This window comes from Hoplias malabaricus, chromosome 3 (genome assembly GCF_029633855.1).
Source record: "Hoplias malabaricus isolate fHopMal1 chromosome 3, fHopMal1.hap1, whole genome shotgun sequence".
Lineage (NCBI taxonomy): Eukaryota > Metazoa > Chordata > Actinopteri > Characiformes > Erythrinidae > Hoplias > Hoplias malabaricus.
Window position 1 is genome coordinate 46,404,683 of NC_089802.1, and position 21,098 is coordinate 46,425,780.

The window sequence follows — 21,098 nt, forward strand, 5'->3', positions numbered from 1 at the left end:
GTTTTCTGGCTGTATCTCGCGAGGGGGCGCTGAAGAGCTGCTGTGTCAGGATGTTATGGAAAAGTGGAAAAGTTTTGGTGGTATTTTGGATGGACACGCAGCTCCTCCACAGCTCTAAAGCGGCTAGTTCAGTGTTCACTTAGCATTAGCTCTGGAGCAAATACCGCCCCCTCCCCCGCCCCCTTCGACAAGAAGACAAACCAAATGAAGGGCTTACACTCGCGTTTCATGAAATAAGACCCAAGCAACTCAACAGAAGATTTCGCGCTGTTTTCCTTCGTCACACAAACATAATGAAATAATGAGAGAGAAAAAAGGAAAGACGACGAATAATAGAATAACTGTTACCGAAACGGAGAAAAGAAAGAAACCAATGAGAACAGGGAACACTGTAGAAGAAATAAGTGAATATATAGCGAGAACGTGATGTATAGAGAGGTGATTAAAAAGAGAAAACAAGAAAGAGTGAAAGAGAATTTGACTTAAGGGAAATACGTAGTGGAAAAAAGAAAGCCAAAGAGGAAAACACTTTCAAGTAAAAAATAAAACGGAAAAGAAAAATGTGAGGGGAGAGAAAGGAGAAAATAGAAAATCGGACAGAGGACAGTGAAAGGCAGACTATGAAAACAAGAGACAGAGGGACGAGGTGAGAAAAAAAAGAACATAAAGATACATAGAGAGGGTACAAAGACAGAAAGGTAAAGAGAAAAATTTGGGAGAGACGGAGTGGGTGGAGAAAGGCTGCAAAGGGAAAGAAGGAAAAAGAAAGGGGAGCCTTAATGCACTTTGCTAACACCCATCTCTCTCTCTCTCTCTCTCTCTCTCTCTCTCTCTCTCTCTATCTGGAAGGGAGGGGTGGGCTTTAGCTCGCGCGCCGCTGATAACATCAGTTTTCCACAAGTTGCCGCCTCTCGTGTGCCGCGTGCGAACTTTTCTCAGCTGCTCTCGCGCGCCGTCCGCTGCGCTATGGATGTGTATGAGCGCTCTCGAGACTTCAGAGACTAAGCTCGCGCTTCTCCCGACACCGTCCTCCGGCACGTGAACTTAACGGGAAAAACACACACTCTCTCTCCTGAGAAACAGCTGAGCGCCCGCGCGGTGTGTGTTGTTGCTGGTTTGGCGGGTGTGTTGTTGGGGAGTGTGACCGGTGTATGTTCACTCTACCGGACTAATCTTCAGTGGGAGGTCGCTCTCGGAAGGGAAGGAGCCATGAGGCTGCTCTGGTGGACGCTCTTCATCCTCAACCAGTGGATTCTGCGAACGGTAAGAAACCTCTGCCGGAACAGGGGTCGGGCGATGTGGTGAAAATATATCACGATACTTTACTAATTATATCTGGACACTTCACTACATAGCAAAAGTGCAGTGCTGTCTGGACGTTACAGTTTAGAAAATGGGGAAAAAATAGCCGCCTTTGTGCGGTAACAATTTTTAAAACTGGTTTTATTAATTTAAACATGTTTATTTTTTTCAAAGTGTCCATTTGAGTTGAATGATGCTAGTTAATTTGGTTGTTACAGTCATTTCAATTGATCAACCTCTTTCCACAGTGTAGCCAGTAGTGCCATTAAAGGAAAAAAAAGAACATTTCACACATTAAATGACACAAGTTCACTTATTTATAGACTAGATTCATTTATTCGCTCATATTCTCTGACCACTTTGTCCTGGTCAGGGTCAAGGTGGGTCCGGAGCCTACCCTGAAACATGGGCCAAGTTTTGTTCTCCTAATAAAACATGAAAAAAACATAACATTGACCAACTCCACCTGTAAAACCCTAAACCTAACTAGCCCTCATGCATGGACCACTTTACTGAAACATGTTTTCCACTCCTCAACTTTTTCCAGAGTCTTTTTTTCTTGGATAGTTTTATGATATCAAGGCTAATATTAGAGTATTAAAGGGTTAAAGGGCTTATACAGCGCACTCAGCACATCTCAGAGGGGACAAAAGCCTTCTCCCCCTTTCCTGCTCCTTTAAGCAGTCTCACTTTTCCCCCCCTCTGCCTGCGATTTTCTCTCCTCACAGCTGGCACATTTCGCTATCATCTTATCAAACAGGCCCCCAGCAACTCTCTTTAATTTTCCTCTGAAGTTGAGGATATACTTGCCCCGGGCTTGTTTTATCTTCTCATCGCCATTTACGCAGACGAGAGAGTTCACTCATTGAAGTGCGAGTGTGCTTGAACAGATTCCAGCCAAATGAAACGCATTTGACTTCATTATCTATGGCCTCTTTGCCTTTTACCAGCAACTGAATGTAAATATGATTTCCCTTTTTGCAGTACTGTGTAACTGGGGCTTTTTCTCTGTTACATATGAGATAACCTGTGCAACAAGGAGCCTTATGATTCCACTCCTGTGATCTTGCACACAGTGTGGAGTGTGTGACCACTCACCTCCTTTTCTTGGCTTCTGACCCTGGAGTCTGACCAGATTTTTAACAAATACAAGAGTGCACATTTTACATACAGGGTTTGCGCTATTCAATATAGACAGTATAGCGTACATAAAGTATAGTATGAATTCTGATTGGTTTGCTGTTGGAGTTATGAACGATAGTGAATTTATATGTGAAATATAGGGTTGTAAGGATGGCTGAAATACAATAATCACAGCAGCAATATGAGGAACATTAGGAACTACAAAACAGAATGGTTTTGATCATGTCTATAATGAAATACTTCTGAGACCTCTTTTAGTCTCACAGGCTGATGTCACATTAAAAAAAGAAGGATTTGTCAGTTGTCACCTGACGCTTGCTGCACTGATTTGCAGCTGTCTAGGGCTGCTGGGAGTCTATTTAAAATTGATTATTTTTAATCTTTAAAAGACTTTATTTTGCTCTTTGTCATGCAGTGTAAAATCATCTCCCTCAGAACAAACAGCGTCTGTCTCCATAACCTCGCAAAAAGTTCGGGAGCGTTCTTTCTTCTTGTTCTCAGACACCGGCCTGCTGCTCCAGCGCCTCCAATTTAAGATGTTGGAGAATTTCACGGGCGATTTCACCAGCGCATTTTCAAAAAAATTAGACGGGCACAGTTTGTGTATGCTATTTTTAAAACCCCACCCCATGCTGCAGCTTATTGATGATCCTGTTACCTCCCAATGCGACTGTGATCATTTCGTCATGACCTGCCCGTAAATTCGCAGCCTCGTGTCGCAACCTTGTACTGCCATCCAGACAGCAGGCAGAAATATGTCCCGGACCACCGGCCCATGGCCCAGCGTCTTAATGTCTTTATTCTTTCTGCATAGTTTTTCATTTAACACACAGTTGCCATGTGCTTAAGGAAATTATAAGCTCAAGAATTTTAATTTATATATTTTATATGATTTTTTTTTTTTGGATGTAAGGAGAGGAAGGGGCAAAGAAAGAAGGACAGACAGATGGATCCACCAGTGCAATATGTACCATGCAATCCACCATGCAATATGTACTGAGTTCATTTCTCCTGTGTATCATTTCAATGGCCCAGTGTAGGGAGTGTTGGTACAGGGCTATGGTTATTTGTACATAATAAATGATTGCAAATAGATTGGCACTCAAAATGTACTTAGAGCATCAGCAAAGGGGTTTGGCCCACCCCCAACCACTAAACATAATAATGCATTTTCATTAATAAACAATTATAATCTGAACAATACTGACCCTTTGCTACATTTAATCAGATCTGCGTTTGATGAAAAATGGCATTTTAGAAGATAAAAGAAACCTTGCTCAAAAACAATGCTCTAAAATATATTTGTAAGACATTAATCCAGTGTTTGTTGCTCAGTTAAATTTGTTATATTTTCTATGTCTGCACTTTTTTTTCTAATAATATTAAAAAAATAAATAAATAAAAAAGGAATACGCTGTTTGCTTTGCTGCTATGAAATGTGGCTACATTTCTCTGTTTACTGATGCACAGAGTGATGGTATCAGAGCATCAGGTGACGAGGACACAGTAATTATTAATAGAACGATAATGATATGCCTGCACTATAATTATGACATGCGTCATGACATCATTTATTTCTGACTGAAGATTTAAAAGGTTGTGTGTGTATGTGTGTGTCTTACAAAACAAAAAAAAAGGTAATCGTGTGTTCATTCAACTGGAAAAGAATAGCAGAGGACACTTTGATTATTCTGATCTGAACACAGAGAAGAGTGTGGATGGTAACAGCTTTGTGACTGTGCTCATTTCAGCTCCTCAATTTAATCCTCTTTAATTTTAAACCATTTGCAGTGTAAGAATTGCTCGTTTGTGAATTGCCAGTTGATGGACTTAAGGCTAATGAATAATAATGAATTGAGCAGGTCTCTATGGTAACAGATAATAGCCCCAGCCACATGCGAACCCCAAATCCTGTGATCATATGCAAAATTATTTATAATCAAACTCAGTTATGTATTTGATGGAAATTGCTTTAAAGTGATGGGAAAACGCTGGGTTTCATTTCGTCTTGTTAGTGGAGTCGGGTCTCTGCGTAGCCGACGCTACGAGCTCCTGTCCTCGTCTCTCAGAAATATGATGTCAAAGAACTGACTACTTCAGCCATAAGAGATTTCTCTTTCTAGGCCAGTGATGCATTGGTTGCACAGCTCTCAACAGAAGTGAGAAAGTTCTCGTGCGGAATGTATCTCGCAGCCCACCAGAATAAGAAGTGTAGCCACATGATTGTGAGATGAAGGCTGTCGAGTGGCTCTCAGCTGGACCATAAGCTGGTAATTAGTGGAGCCTTTATTCAACCTGGACGTGGTGCACTAATGTTTGTTGTTATTGGATAGGGAGAAAATGACTATAGTGGGAGCAGAGTATGAAATGTGTTTCGAAGCTCACAGTATGTGGGTGATCATTAGTTCAGTTAAATGGCAAAGAAGGGGTGGTAATCTTAGATAGTTTCAGGTTCTGTATGTGCATCCGTGTTGAGGTCAGTGTTAGGTAGGACAATAATTACATTTCAATAAATATCGTAATATATCATGTTTCAATAACAATGTTATGAATCTTAAGCAGTTTTGTAATATTTCAGTCAATCAATCACATTTTATATTATTAATATAAATACCCGACTTATATTTTATCGATCTTATTTAAGAAATATATCATGATATAAATTTTGGCCACATCGTCCAGCCTTAGTGTTGGGTTGAATTTTTGATAACAGCGTATTCTCCAGTGTCACAAACCCTGCAATACTTTATGAAGGCCCAGTTATTTGTGGATAGATGCATGCAGAGTATAAGCCTCACCCCCTTCCCTGTCCACTTGACTTTGATGTGAAGCACCTGGATGCCATACACTTCTAAAGTTCATAGATTCATTTTTCAGTATGTCAGTACTGCAAGGTAAAGCAGAAAACAACAGTTTTATATTTGTCAGAAATATAACAGAGTGAATAGCATCAAGTCTGTTACATTTATCGCTGTTGGTCAGGTAAAGCCGGTCCAAGGTTTCTGCGGTGAGCAGGTGTATTTATCAGGCTCACTGTTAGCATGAGTGATGCTGACAGAACCAATAACAGTGTTAAGTTGCCAGTAAGCAACCAGTCAAACCCAGCAGCCCTCCAGCCCACCAATCAGATCCTTTAATCTGCACTAACTGCCCAATCAGGTGTGACAATTACCCCCAGCCCTCCCACCATCTGCTGAGGCGAACAGCTGTGTCTAATTTTTCAGTAGAAGTAGACCAAACCTCCCCGGGCAGTCAGGAAAAGAGAGAGGGAGAGAACTGGGCTTGATATCAGACCCTCCTTGAGGTGCCAGCAATGCCTGTGGCCAGCTGCTGCCTGGCCCAGGGAGAGCAAGCCCCTGCATGGGCCAGAGGCAGTGCCCACTGCCCAGCTCAGTGCCAAGGCCAGTGGGCATGCTGAGGTGTGGGCACATGAAACGCAGTGGCCGGATTTATCCGGATAACTCTTCCCTGACAGTGCCTTCATCAGAAGGGTGTGTGTGTGTGTAAAGCATTTTTGGCATATATTCCCTGAATGCACTTTCTTTATCACAGAAAATCTGGGAGCAAAAATGCATCAGTGCATCGTGATACATGAATATATTTTAGTAAGATTAGTATTAGATGTACCCAGTAATATCCATATCATACTGGTATCTCCTCATAGATGTTTAGCATTGACATTGAGTTTCAGTTAAATGCATGCAGCGGTGTGTAAAAAGGGTCATCAAAACATAGTGTTTATTTTACTCCAGAGGAAATGAATGTTTGGATTATGCTGGGTTACTGCTTTAAAATATTTTAGGTCAGTCTAATTTCATTTTTTAAATTCTAACTATTTACAATTACATTTGTTGCATTGGCATCTGTATCCACGTAGGATATGAAAAACATTATTTTCAAGAGTAAATCCACCTAGATTGTTGTGTGTTCATTTTATTTCATATATTCAACTTGTTTTATGCAGAGGAAGGACAAACTGTCTAGAACAGATAGAGTTGTATAACACTGAGGTACAGTGATAGAAAAATGTCATTCATTCCCCTTTTGTTGATGCCCCAGTTTGAAACATTGTGAAACAGCTCTAATTTCTGCCCAAAATATAACATCAAATGCCAACATTTGAGAATTTATGAGGTATTTAATTTTCTAAATTGATCAGACTGGATCATTTTGAGATGAGATTGACACTAATGCTTGAGCCAAAATCCCATCTCCACTTAAAACACATAACTTTTGTTTAAAAGAACCTCTGAGGGTGGGAGATTGGGGTGGGGGGGCTATTGCAGTATGTCTGGGTACTGGTATGCAGTATAGATGTGGTTTATTGCTTCAACTTCTTGTTAGTGGCTAAACCACACGTCACAGAGCAGATGACATGTGCCTCCCCACCGCCCATATTACTCAGCCTCTTCTACATCACGCCTCACTACAATTACACCTTCCAGACGCACAGAGAGGAAACCTAATACATAACAATGTCTAAAAAGGAAGCTGAAATTATTCTGCACCACAACTCGTCCCACACAGTACAATCAGGGGCTCCCAGACACCCATGCGTATATCACCCAGAGAGGACAGGAGGTGGGGAAAAGATTATTCCTCAACAAGAACGAGTGAGTGAAGGAATGAAAGGGTGAATGAGTGATCCATATGGAGCCTGCTGTGCTGACAGTGGCGGTGCATAGAGGATAACTGCTTTTATTAAGGGCCACTCAGTTATTACCAGTGAGGTATTCCAGCAGTAAGGGAAAATAAAATGCTTGATAGGGAGAACAATAAAGGGGCATTATAGTTGTGTTCATCAAACTGACCCCAGTTCTTTCTCTCCCTTTCTCACACGTTTTCTCTTAGGCCCCTCTCTGTCATCAGTGAGTGAAAGAGAGAGAGAGAGATAGAGAAAGAGAGAGAGAGAATGATGGATGTAGAAAGGTCTCGGCAGTCCACCACCTTGTGTGATGTGTATCTTTGTCATGCGCTGTTTTGCATGCGATAATGAAGCCACAGGGAGAGTGAAAGAGGTGGAGGGCGGCTGAGAGGAGAGAGAAAGGTGGCGAGATGGACAGTGAGAAGGGCTGGTGGAAAAAGAGAAGGTGTGAGGGGATGGCACAGTGATATACAAGAGAGGAAATAGTTTGAGCTGAAAGGAACAGATAGACAGCGAGCAGAATGACCAAATATGCTAATAATCATGATCTCTTTTGTCTCACTTCCTGTTTTCTGTGTTCCTTCCTGTGTTTCAGAGTCAAATTTAAGTAGGAAGTGGTTAAAAATTGAGGGGCCGGCTAACAAGCATTACTAGCTTGCTAGCTAGTTAACTAGCTTAAAGGAACCAGCTTAGTTCCCTCAGTCAGGAAGGCTAATGCAGTGTTTATTAGTAAAAGGAAAGGGAAAAAACTTTGTTTCTGTGTTTTTGCAGAACTGACAGCAGTTTGTAGTCCACCAAAATAAAATGATTGATGATTTTTGATTAGTTAATTTATAGGCACCTTTGTTGACACACAAAGTCACTTTAAAACTGACACTGGACAGAACGCCAATTCTATTCAACACACACTGGCAAGAAGTGGCAGCCAAACGTCCACCCAGTACAGCATGCCAGTTTATATCTGGGCATAAACATATACAGACATTTATTCACATACACGCTCATTCCCAGCTGAAAACTATACAGACACAGGGAGAACAAGAAAAATGGTATTTGAACCCAAGATCCTAGTGCTGAGTTGCAAATGTGCTAGCCACCATGCTACCATTTGCTTTTAGAAGAGGATTCACCATGCCCCAATGCCCAGCACATTTTCTCAAAGTGACCTCACACTTTGGGAGGTAGGGGTGTCTGGATTCAAATATTTAGACTAATGTTTACCAATGAACTGTCAAATTTGAAGGCAAATATATAACTCTGTAGGTAAAACAAGGAAGGACGTGCTTTAAAGAAGCATCAGGTAACTGAAGAACCATGAGAACATACAATTATTTTGTGTACATATCTGCTTATTCCGATATATAAACATTTATTAAAATAAATAGAATATTGGACTGCAGCTAAAAGCCCAATTACAATAAAAATGTAACATTTTATATTTATTTCTGAAGGCTTATTGACTAATTATCAATAGTTTAGTTTTTCTAAACATAGAGCTTTTCCAGAGTACAAAAATACATAACGTATTGACATATCCCTTAAATATAAACATCCCTCTAATGCCAGTATAGGGCCTACTTTTTAAAGCAGCTGTCTGCGGATGCTGACATGAGTCTGATATCATTGTGAATCCCTCATGGATTGATCAGAAAGATTATATTTAAATTCTTCTAAGTAGGCCACCTTTGCCTTGATGTAGCTTTGCAGACGTTTGGCAAAATCTTAAGAAGCTTCAAGAGGAGCCAACTGGGATAATTTTCCAGTACTCGTTTCTGGGGTGCGGATTTATAATTTCAAGCCTATAAGCATTTTCAAACCTATAGATCCACATTTAAGATCGGGGAATACATGTTGTCAAATAAATAAGGAATGCAGTTTTAGTAATTTCTTTCTCAGTATTAATACAAATCCAATAAATGTGGGACAGAATGTGAAATGCTTCTATACACTAAAAGCAGAGGTTAGTGAATCTTGTTTAACATGTATTGTGTTGAAAATAGTGCAAAAACAGAGTATTGTACAAGGAAGAGAGAGAAGAGAGTGAAGCATAGAATGATGAAAGCCTTTTCTGAAGTGGAATCGAGAGAGTGAGCAAGAAAGAGGGGAAATTGAGGGGGTCAGTCTTAGTTAAGACTACACTGATGCCCTAGTTAATGTCTCAGCAGTCGTCAGAGACTTTATGATTTATGCAAGAAGTGTACGTGTGCTCCAGACTGTAATATACACACTCCAACACACTCCTTTTTGTGCTTCATTCAGGTATTTATTCAGCATATGACCAAAACCTTGTACACACCTGGTTATTGGTAGATGGTAGATTTTCCACCCACTGATGCAGTAGCAGCAGTTTATTTCCTTCAGCTATAAACCTCGCTGAGCGCTGTTTCTGATATTAGACGATGAGTTTTAAATTAGGGCTGATCTATAATTAAATATAAATGTGTGTAAATGTATAAATCACAGTATAAACTTTCATATTGATATATGAATTATATTGTATTGGCTAGAATTAAGAAGTATATCATGATATAAATTTTGGCCATATCATCCAGCCCTATTTAAAATCACCAACACCACTCCAACCATTCCCAGAGGTTTTGGATCTTGCTACATCCAGAACACAGTCCCATTGGTCCACAGCCCAGTGCTGGGAGGCTTTAGAGCTTTAGAGGGAGCGGCGACTGTCGGCTTATGCATGCATTCTATGGAACTCCAGAGTACACAGTACACAAGAAGTGACGTTGAGGTCAGGACTGTGGTGATCAGTCCATTTTTTTCTGAGAACACCAACAGCTTCTTTGTTTTTGTTACTCATGATCGTAGTAACAAGTTCTTGGTAGTTTAACATCCTTTCAGACCCACAGTGTTTACCTCTCTTCTCAAAGTGGAAGAGGGGGTAAGAACACTTACTTGTGAAGACTGGAGATTTATTTCCTTGTGTCTAACTGTTGCTTTTTATATAATTTTTTAATTATATTTCAATGTTTTTTTTTCCTTTTCCTTTCTTTATGCAATTTAGCTCCTGAAGGAATGTTTAATTTACTTAGTGGGCATTCTGACTGTACATAAATGAATGGTTGACTTGTGTACTCTGCTGTATAGCTATGTTGATAGAGAATAAAAATAGCATTTTGATTAATGCATGCGTTTTCAAAGTATTTACTTTCTTTCTTTAATAAATGTTGTGCATATGTAGCCATAGTGGCCCATTATCTTTATATGTGTTTGTGTGTGTGAGGGTACAAGTATTTCTGTTAGGTGTGTGTGTGTGTGTGTGTGTGTGTGTGTGTGTGTGTGTGTGTCTGTTTGTTTTTCCAGTTAGTTGTCTGGCTCAGTGGACAGCCTTGGTTTTGCTCCGTGTAGAGTGTGATTAATAGTGACACACCTGCAGTAGATATATGACCGCGGATTTTCATGCAATGAAATATTAAGGAGTAATCCGAGAGATGCCGAATGCCATAACTCAGCTGTGCTCAGGGTCAGAGGACTTACATACACAGACACACACACTTGCTCTCTCTCTCTCTCTCTCTCTCTCTCTCTCTCTCTCTCTCTCTCAAGGATTAGTTTTTATCATTTTTTAAAACCTCTATGGTTGCTTGTAAAGCATTAATTTTGACACACATGTAATTTATTGAACAGAGGAGGAGAGGGATGTGGACAGAGGGAGGGGAGGCCGTTGTTTCTGACCCGTTGTAATTCATGTGGTATTTATAGAAATGCACTAGCAATAGTAATAAATAAGAAAAAAAAGAAAATCTGCCCAAAATCCTGGATCTCAGCCTAGTAGATATATAAAAGGATACAAGGGCTTGTAATAAAATATAAACATGTATTAAAGACCTTGTACCTGTCAGTATTAAATCCCAAATTGAACCACGGCAAAACAGAAAGGAACAAGGGGGGGAAAAAATTGCTGAAATTATTTGATGTCTGGTGTTATTGAGGGTATGGCATCTTGCTCAGTGGTGGGCTTCAGGCTTTGTCCAGTAGAGGGTAATATGCTCTTTATTTTAATGAATACATTGCATTAAATAAAGGCAAATGTTGGTGACAACCATTCAAAAGTTTGCAATCGTGAGTTTCAGTATTATAAAACCCTTGATTTCACAGGCTTATGTTTACAATGACTAAACAGATATATAGGAAGAGTTGTAGATGATTAAAAAAACCTGATTGAGAATAAAAATTCAAAATGTGATTTTACCATATTTACCCTCAGAGATATAACAAAACATGGAATACTTATGATAACAAGCACTGTACTTATGAAACTAGTGCAAAGAAATTGAATATCTCTCATCTCAGACGTACAAAACATATTTATTTTTATAAAGATAAGGTAAATCTAGAAGAGTCATTCAGTGCCATATTTGTACTGTAGAGTGCTAGGCTGTTAAAAAGGAACTTACTAATAATCTTGTTCTTGAGACTTTCTTTAGTAGTGCATCAAAGTCTGGTGATAAGACCAGAGCAGTAGACAATTATATTATGTAATTTAAGAGCTCATGTGTGAGACTAGAATACAGTTTTGTGTTGTTGTTCAGAAAGGGAACATCCAAACCTGCACAATATCTTTCAGCCAGTGTGATCTATTTGGGGTATGCAGGAAAGTGATACAAATCATGTGTACACATTTGCTGAGGCAAATTTGGTTTTCCACACTGAATCACACAGCAAATCCATAAGCCTGAGTCCCATAGGTGTATCTGAAGCCTTTACAGTGAACGTGAGAGAAAAATTTAAAGTTTGTCTCTAGTTCAGAAATAAAATCGGAAATCATTACTGAAATTTATGTTGCAGTCTAGCACTCTGGTCTGTGTACTGATGCCAGTCAGCATTTCCGGTATCAGATGTATTGTTCGGATGGGGGAAAGGAGCAGTCTCACAGTTTAATTGCTGCAGTTCCCACAAATTTACCTTTCCTGGAAAGCAACAAGACTTTCATAACACTGTGACAGTGTTTTTTTGTCATGTATTTAGGGATTATTTAATGTCTACCGTGAATGCAAGGGCATCTATTTGCCGGACTGCCTACCTATCGCTTACTGACTGAGTAACTGACTGAGTGAGTAAGTGACTGACTGACTGACTGACTCCTAATGTTGAAATGCTCATGCACAAGTAGGAATTGTTGGTTCAGCCACATTTCACAGAGAGAACTTAAGGTGGTGCTAATACACGTCTGTTGTTAGTTCTGCCATATTTCACATTCCAGTTCATGAACTAAATTTGGAACCATTTGGTGCGTTTCCACCGACATTAACCAACATTCAGAAAAATTCATTCCCAGCTGGAACCAAAGAACAGTAGGCTCTTCAGTGTGAATCATGGCTGAATAATAGGAAATAAGACAGGAACACCCTCCGTCAGTGTGTGTTTCAGGGGCTGTGTTTGGCACGACACCATGTGCGTTGGCCAGAGCCTCGGCTCGTCATTGGTTAGTTCACAAGCTCAGCAGGATGGCTCGGAACTCTGCATTTACACAGGTATTGTATCACACAGAGATAATTTGTCTTATTTCACATGAGTGTGTGTCTTTGTGGTGGGGAGAAATTTTGTGGCGTTTGTGTGTTTATAAAACTCCATATAGCAGCACACAGCCACAATAAACTACACCTGTTTTTCTCTAACGAGTTACATTGAATAACTAAATGTAATTTCCTAAAATGAACAAAATCGTCTTGGTCTTCTTCGTTCTTTGGTGGTAGATCATCTAGTATTTATCTTTAAATGAAACCAACAAGAAAAACACTGATGCCAGTGTTATATATTATGAAAAAATCTTTGTGTTTCTTTTTTCATTTCTGTATTTATTAGTTCTGCTCTCCATATTTTCTGTAAATCACAATCACATAATAAAAACCACATGAAAACAAAGACATTGATATGAATCACCAAAGCTTCTCCAGACTTTCCAATGACAAAGATATGTATTTTGGGCTTTCCTGTTGTGGAAATACCAGAAAGATCTCTGTAACAATTGCTGGCTAATGGTAGTCTGGCAAAACTAGGCTTGCCCAGTTTCTCTTTGCTCTTGTTTTTCAAACCTTTCTATCCACTGCCTTGCTCTAAGAAATGATCCAACAATTCTTAACCATCTTACAAACCCATTTCCAGAAAAGTTAATAATACAATCCAGATATTGGGCAAAATATTTAAACCCTGTATTTAATTGAAAATTTAACAAAGACCACACTGGGAAATGTATTGCATTTTTTTAAATATATGCCCGTTTTGAATGTAATGCCAGCAGCACGTTCTGTCAAATTGGAATGGGCGAACAAAAGACTGGTAAATTTATGTAATGCAAATTTAAAGAGTTTTTCAGAAGTAAAGATGGGGAGGGTTGCACCACTCTGTGAAAGACTATGGGGGCCTAATGTGAAATAACTATCAAATGTGAAATAAGATCTTAGGGATTTCATCATGTATGGCCCATAATATAATAAAACATTTCTGAGAATTTGGAGGAAATGTCTACTGTAAAGGACAAGACACAAAACCAGTATTAGCTGGCGGTGCTCTCCAGAACCTCAAATGGCACTGAATTAAAAACACTTTTCTGTAGCACTTTTCACTGCATTGGCCCAGAAACATTTGTTTGTGAACACAGTTCATCACTGCATCCACAAACACAAAGTGTAAACTCACAAACGCAAAGAAGAAATCATAAATAAACAGGATCCAGAAACTCAGCTGCATTCTCTGGGCCTGAGCTCATTTAAGATGGACTGAGGCAAAGTGAAAAAGAGTCCTGTGGTCTGACAAATCAAAATATAAAATTGTTTTTGGAAAAAAGTATTGGCCTTGTTTATTCTGCATGGATTATTGAGGTGAATGTACTTGTCACTGAGCAAGCTGTCAAACAAGCAATGATTTTATCTTCTGTTCTGAATGTGACTGTGCCAGTAACAATTTGCATTACGTAAATTGTCTAAAATTATTTGGAACACAGAGTTTCACATTGTAAAATACAATGACAGTTGCAAAACACCAGCCTTGCGCTAGCATCCAGAACTTTCTATTTGAATTGTGTGGAAATATCTGCCTTTTCTACAAGCATTGCATAAGCTCCATCGGTACGAAGACTGACAACTTGCCCTCAGCCTATTCCGATACAAACCCCCAGTAATGGACAAATTAGTATCAACACCATGAATGAAACTGGTCTGTTTTGCAATATCAGTAATATCATGTATAGCTACTGAAACTTAACTTAACTTAAATGACTTAACCTTCAGTTGGTTTTATACAATTTCAGAGAGCTCTGAAAACCTGTCTGCAACCGCATTGTGTGTCAAATAGATGTTGGCTAATGCTTGGTGCATGTTTTGAGGAATTAGCCATTAGAGTATGGACTTGATTCTGTTTATGTTTGTATATCAGATGGCTAGCTTCAACAGCTGTTTCGCTGATGTCTCAGCTATGATCACAAACTATCTGCTGTCTCTTCAACACACACTGCAATTTATTAATTTTATACATTCTCAGTTGTGCTTTAAAACAGCATGAGTCTGAAAATCGCACCAAATATAATATTCTTTCAGAACTGCTGAGATTTGTGAACAAATTAAATACATTGTTTGTCCACCAATTCTCAGAAATCTTAAAAGTTTCTACATTTATTCTTTTGTAAAGAGACATGTTTACATTGTTGTAGCTTAATATCTGTAGCTTGCTAATGAACAATTATACATCAACATTTAGTTAATAACCCATGACCTAGCCCTGAGTTTATTGCACAGTCTGCTCCTAGTGGAATAACAGACTTTAGCTCCTTTCCCATTCGTACCATGGGGTCTTTCTCTTTAGTGTAATTTAGAATGAAAACTGGGCCAGTTCCAGCCCACCAGCCTTATGTTTAATACCTCTGTCTTTTCAAAATTTCTCACCAGCATCCATGGGTCATCAAAGCTGGTCCACCAGTGTCCCTCTTCCATCACTCCAAGGTCAGTGGTGTTGTAGGGGGTTTTGGCTGGGTTGTCAGGCATGTCTCGCAGGTGATATTGGCAATGGTCCGCAAGGACTAGTCAGTGGCTAAACAGTCCCATATACAGAAGGGGGTGCTACATTTTGTGTTGTGACACACACCTTCCTAAATGTCTGACGAGGACCACCCAAAGACTTTGAATAAAATGTGTCTTCTGCATTTAACTCATACGTGGCAGTGAACACACAAGCTCAAACACTAGTGTACTACGTGTACTGACCGAATATACACACGGCAAGAAATGGGCAGACATTCCCAGTGCCTGGGAAGCAATTGGGGGGTTGGTGCCTTTTGTCAACTGCATCTAGTCGTAGATTCATAACAGAGGACAGCAATGTTCTTTCACTCCCACCATTCCCCTAATTTTCCTGATGAACATGGGGTTCGTCCTGGTGACCTTCCAATCCCAACCCTGCTCCTCTAATCATTAGGCCATGGCTGTCCCCTAATTTTTAGGTTCTTCAGTCTATGGATTCTAAGGATGATTCAAACAAGTAAACTATTTTTATGACTTAAACCACTTCAATCATTATTCCAAAAAATGATTCCAATTTTTGAACAGTAGCATTACTTCACTTGCCTTAATTATTCCCCATTGATTGCTAACATGCCACTGTTTCCTGGACCTCAAATGAACCTGTACACCTTGGCATTTCTACCTATCTCTCTCTTCCCTACACACCCAACCCTTGCTCTCTTCTCCTTTTCCTCTTCCTCTTCCTGCTCTTGGCTTTGATGCTGATGCTTTCTCGGGGTCTTGCTGAGGTTCTTGATTAGAATGTAGCCCAGGTCGGAATAATATATTTGAGACGAGTTCTGGTTCCCCTATGCCTGCTTTGTACCGCTGCCCATGTTGAAGAAGATAGAGTAGTGTGTGTGTGTGTATTTCTGGCCTGTGTAACCATGACTTCAGTAGCTGTGGTTGGAATAGCTGCGTGTGTTTTGGTCCTTGGTGAATGTAGTTGGAGGGGAGATGGCAGCCTTCAGTATTAAATAATATACGCTCTCAGCTTGGGTTATTCTTAATTAGACCAAGAAGAGGAAGGGAATTTGCGGGGAGGTGCCGTCCCAAGCCTTTAACTGAGTCCAAGTTTGCCCAGAGGAGACTCAGAGCTGGGGTCAGAGAAAGAGAGATCTAGAGAGAGAGAGATGTAAGGCTGAGAAGGCTTTCCTCAGATTTCATATCATGACATAGCTCAAACACTGTGATTTGCACTCTGCACTTTGTCAGGGATTAAAGGTCTTTAGCGTGATCCATTTGGATTCCCTACATTTTTTTTTTACTTGTCTACAGTGTTTTTTCTAGATCTGCTCTTTGCCAAAAGGTCTCATTTCTGTCATTTTTGGCTTTGATTTAAGTCCAATGCCATGTAATATATATATTTGATTCCAATTTTTATTCCTTTACAGTAAAACAGAGCAGTTGCAGATTATTTTTATTATTATTATTATCATTATTATAAGTCAGTTCCACCAACTTATGTAGGACTGTGTTTTTGGACTGTGGGATAGAGCCAGGACACTTAGAGGAAACCCACACAAACATGAGGAGAACACACACAATTCCTCACAGACAGTGTCCCGAGATGAGGTTTGTATCTGAAATGAGGACCCTGAATGACCCTGGAGCTGTGTGACATAAACACTATCTCTTGTACCAGTGTGCTGCCCTAAAGTTTCCAGTACCTAGTATTCCCAGGCATTCTACCATCCCATGTATTCACCAGACCTAGTCCTGATTAGCTTTCATGAGTAGACAAGATCATATATTCTCAGTGGTAAGGCCGTTACAGAAATACCTTTTGCTGTCAGATTACAAGGCAGACATTTACAATTCTGGACATAACTGACATGGCAATATTTGTTTCTCTGTAATATATATAGTGATAGGAAAAAAATACAAACAATATTTCACCAGATGACGTAGAGCTGTGTTTGGAAAGAATTACTTGTTACGAAGTGATTGGGGTAATTTTGTAGAAGAGTGCAGCTGCAAAGGAAATAAAAATAGTTTTTAAAAAAGCTGAAAAATTAGGCCTACTTTTTATTCAGATTTTTTTTGTTGCAAACCATATGAACTTCAATGCTGTAAACCTGGTTTCAGTGCCCCAAACACAAGCAGGAGAGTATTGTGTCTGCTATTTTGAAGAGATCTTGCAGGGGAAATGAGTATAATACACTCAGTTTACTATGACACCAGTATTCATATAATACTCTTCTATGAAATGAGGCTAAAGTTCACTGATCAAGAGTGATGGTAATTGGTGGTTTGTTGTGCATCCAGAGCCTGCATGTCTTTCACTAGCAATAAACCCCATATATCCAAGAACCCTTCAATCAGAGGAAATGATGATCTATAAGACAGAGTGCTCTTGTAGATTAGTCTGAGAACTGTGCAAGGTTTTAATTCTTTTTTAAGTAATCTAGCAGCAAGAATGTTGTATTAAGACGCGTTTGGTTTAATTTGTCTTTTTGACATAAAATATTCTGATTCCTCTTCATCCTGTTGTTCTATCAAAGTGTACACATTCCCCTCACATTACTCATATCTTCAAATTGCATATCAACCACAATGAAAATTATAAAAAGATATATAAACACCGAACGTCAACTGGATTAGGAACACCGGCCTTGTACCTACACTCATGGTCCAGTTCATGAGCTCCCCTGACCATACAGGAGCACATTGTAGTTCTACGATTACAGACAGTAGTCCACCTGTTTCTCTGCACACTTTGTGTTCCCCATTTCACCCTGCCCCCTAATAGCCCCCCACAAGACCACCACAGAGCAGGTATGGTTTGGGTGATGGAGCTTAGTCTCAGTGCTGCATTGACAGTGATGTGCTGGGTGCTGGTGGTATGTTAGTGTGTGTGTGTGTGTTGTGCTGGCATTAGTGGATCAGACACAGCAGTGATGCCCTCAGTGTCATATACATACATACACATTCTTAGTCTTAGGCACCTAAGATATTTATATCTATTTATACTAATGCCTTCTCAGTGAGCGTGGTGCTTGTATAAAGTATAATCACAGTAAATACAAAAATAATAATAATATAAAACAGAAATAAGTTTTTTTTTCTATAAAGTAGTAGGTGTGAGTGAGTTTGAAGAACAATATTTTGTTCAGATTCTACTTGATTGCATGAATTTGTTAAATCAACAGCACACATTATTTCAAATAATTATTTATCAACCAGTAAAACTAGGTATTAGATTATAACCTCAAATAATATGGACTGCCACGAGTCCATATTATACATAGAATATCACAGTTACTGGAATAATGTTATTTGGTTTTATTCTGATGTTGGGTGTTATTTTTTGTGTTTGATTTTTTAGCAAAAAAACACATACTGCTCAGATAAATAGCTTTTTACATCTCAATTCTCTCTCTCTCTCTCTCTCTCTCTCTCTCTCTCTCTCTTTTAATAATAATAATGTTTTAATGTTGTTAACTTTATATTGGAAAATATATTAACACAAAATTATTTTATTTATAACCATATAAATTAATGGAGTAGTATCACTATCTTTACATGGCATGGCTTCTGTATTGCATTGTCTTTGTGTGTGTGTGTGGATTCTCAGAGATCTTCTGGATGTCATATTGAGATTGTTTCCTGCCATCTCGGCCACCTGAAAGTCGATGATGCGTCCATAAGTGTTGAATTGAGTGCAGCCACTCGAGCGTGTCCATCTACTCCCACATAGAGTGTGGTAAAGACAATCCAGATGAGCTCTATCTCCATATGCTGTCTCCAGGGCTAAGTTTGTATTGAACATGTCCCTTAGGAGTTGTGTGTGTGTGTGTGTGTGTATGCCTCACATATACAGCTATTATATATGATATTATTCCATTGTACACACCTGCTTGGCATCATGGGACTTGTAGCACTAACATTCTACCATATGTCAATCAAAGTCATCCCATGAAGGAAGATGTTGGCTGCAGAATTGGCCACATGCTATTTACCACATTGACCTAGTTGCTTAGTTTCAGAATTTTTTTTTTACCCACTTTAGAATGACACATAATGCATCCTGGTAATGACTGTGGTATTGACCAGTGCAGGCCTAATGGCACCTTGTTAATTGAAAAATAATCAGAGAGAATGGATCTAGTCTTCATCTGGGAAAAATAGGGCATAGATCCTTTTGTTTAGTAAAGCATAACAACCATCAAAATGTTCAGCTTCAATGTGAGCTCCTGATTTCATGTTTAAATGCGTATGTCATATTGTAGTGGTCCTAAACATTAGCAGTATCCCAAAGCCTGGGCTGCAGCTGAGGTAGGCTACAGTTATAAACTGCTACATCAAAGACATTGTTCCAGACAGATATGATTTTGATTTACATAATAGCCATTGCACAGTGCTACCAAGTTGGGATAGTGATGTTAGCACAAGATTCTCACAAGGAGTCACTGCTGCTATCACAACACTGAACGTGCTTGGAGGAGGTCACTAACAGCACAGGACCTGTTATGTTAGCTTAAAGATGTGCTTATAATTGTATGATTGCTTACAGTTGTCAGTGATGATTGTATTAGTAGTTTATTAGTGCAGTGGTGGTTGTGCCTTTGACCAGGGCAGACGAACAGTCCAGAAGCAGATGTACTCATTAATGCCATACTGGATTCAGTTCTTTTGGGGTGTATGAAAGAAAACCTGCAGCACACTCTGTCTGTCCAAAGTGCTGGAAAAGCTGTGAGATGAGCACCCATGACATCAGACTTCACAGCTGCAATATTTGACTCCAGGCTATTGATGTGGAGGCACTCTCAGGGTCTACTGTATGTGTAGCAGTGTATCAGCTAGAGCAGTGTTACATTTACTGCAATAAGAACCTGCAGACATTTGAGACTATTTGAAAAATGAGTCTGTATAAATGGATTTGATATGAATGAGTTGGCACGCAAGCTTTCTACAGGAAAATCTGCCAAAACACGCCTCCCTGTAAGACAATGTTATACTAATGATTACGGCAGTGTGTGTGTGTGAGTGTGTGTGTGTGTGTGTGTGTGTTGTGTATTTCAGGGTTCTGGGCTGCTGTAATCCTGCACTATTGCCTGATACAGAAACATAAATCACACAGAGAGATTAAAATCAGAACACTGTGAGATTAACTGTCATGTTCCCTTGTAAATTGTAATTAGACACAAAAAGAGCACATAGTCCAAGTGTTTTTACTCTGTCAATACAGATGACCATAAGAAATCAACAAGCAGCTTCAGTGTGTCCGGAATGAAAACACTTATCTCCAGTGAGAAGATGGTGGCTGTGGAGCAGTGGTTAGAGCTCTGTTACTGAGAGTTCAAGGCAGGTTACAGAAACACATATAGGAACGTAAACTGTAAACCTGGCCCTGTTTCCAATATCTCAAGCAAAACTCTGTAATATCAGATTGTAGAATCAACACTGATATAACATGGGCTGAGACATTTGAGAACCTATGTGAGACTTTTGTATTACAGATAGTCAATAATCTCAAATATCAGCAGATAGTAACTTTTAAAATACTATTTGAGTCATGCTCCCTCTAGGAAAGTTGGGGTTACGTGCCTTGCCCAGAGGCATAATCATGTTTATACAGTCAGTTCTATAGGTTAGAACATGATCCCTTCCTTTTAGTGCAGTGGTCTACATCTCCTTTCACTTGGCAGGGTTGGAAATGTTTGGAGATTTAAATCATTAATGTTTTGTTGTCAAATTCACTAGTTTAGCCAGTATTAATTTCATAAATAAAAAGAGGGCTCGCTAGTTGTGCAATTAAGAGTTCATTTTATAGCTGGAAAAGCATGGGCTTTAATTTCACTGGTGCCAAAAACCAAACATATTAGTAATACATTGGTGTTATTTTACTATTGCTGATAGTGATAAAACCGTATGTGGTCTTTATTGGCCAGTATTATCAGCCAACCAATATATCAGTCAGTCAGCGTCTGTATAAAATTATAATTCTGTAAGACATTAAAAGCCATGGTGCAACCAGACAGAAATGTAAGTACTGT

General features: G+C 39.4%; 1 protein-coding gene across 1 annotated transcript in view; it reads left to right on the forward strand.

Moving 5' to 3' along the window:
• The first annotated feature begins 892 nt into the window (after window positions 1-892).
• Window positions 893-21,098, forward strand: part of LOC136692507 (neurexophilin-2) — a 69,589-nt gene continuing 49,383 nt past the window's right edge. The window contains exon 1 of the mRNA XM_066665972.1: window positions 893-1,263. Coding sequence (XP_066522069.1) covers window positions 1,210-1,263 — 54 coding nt within the window. The 5' untranslated portion in view covers window positions 893-1,209. The remainder of the gene's footprint in view (window positions 1,264-21,098) is intronic.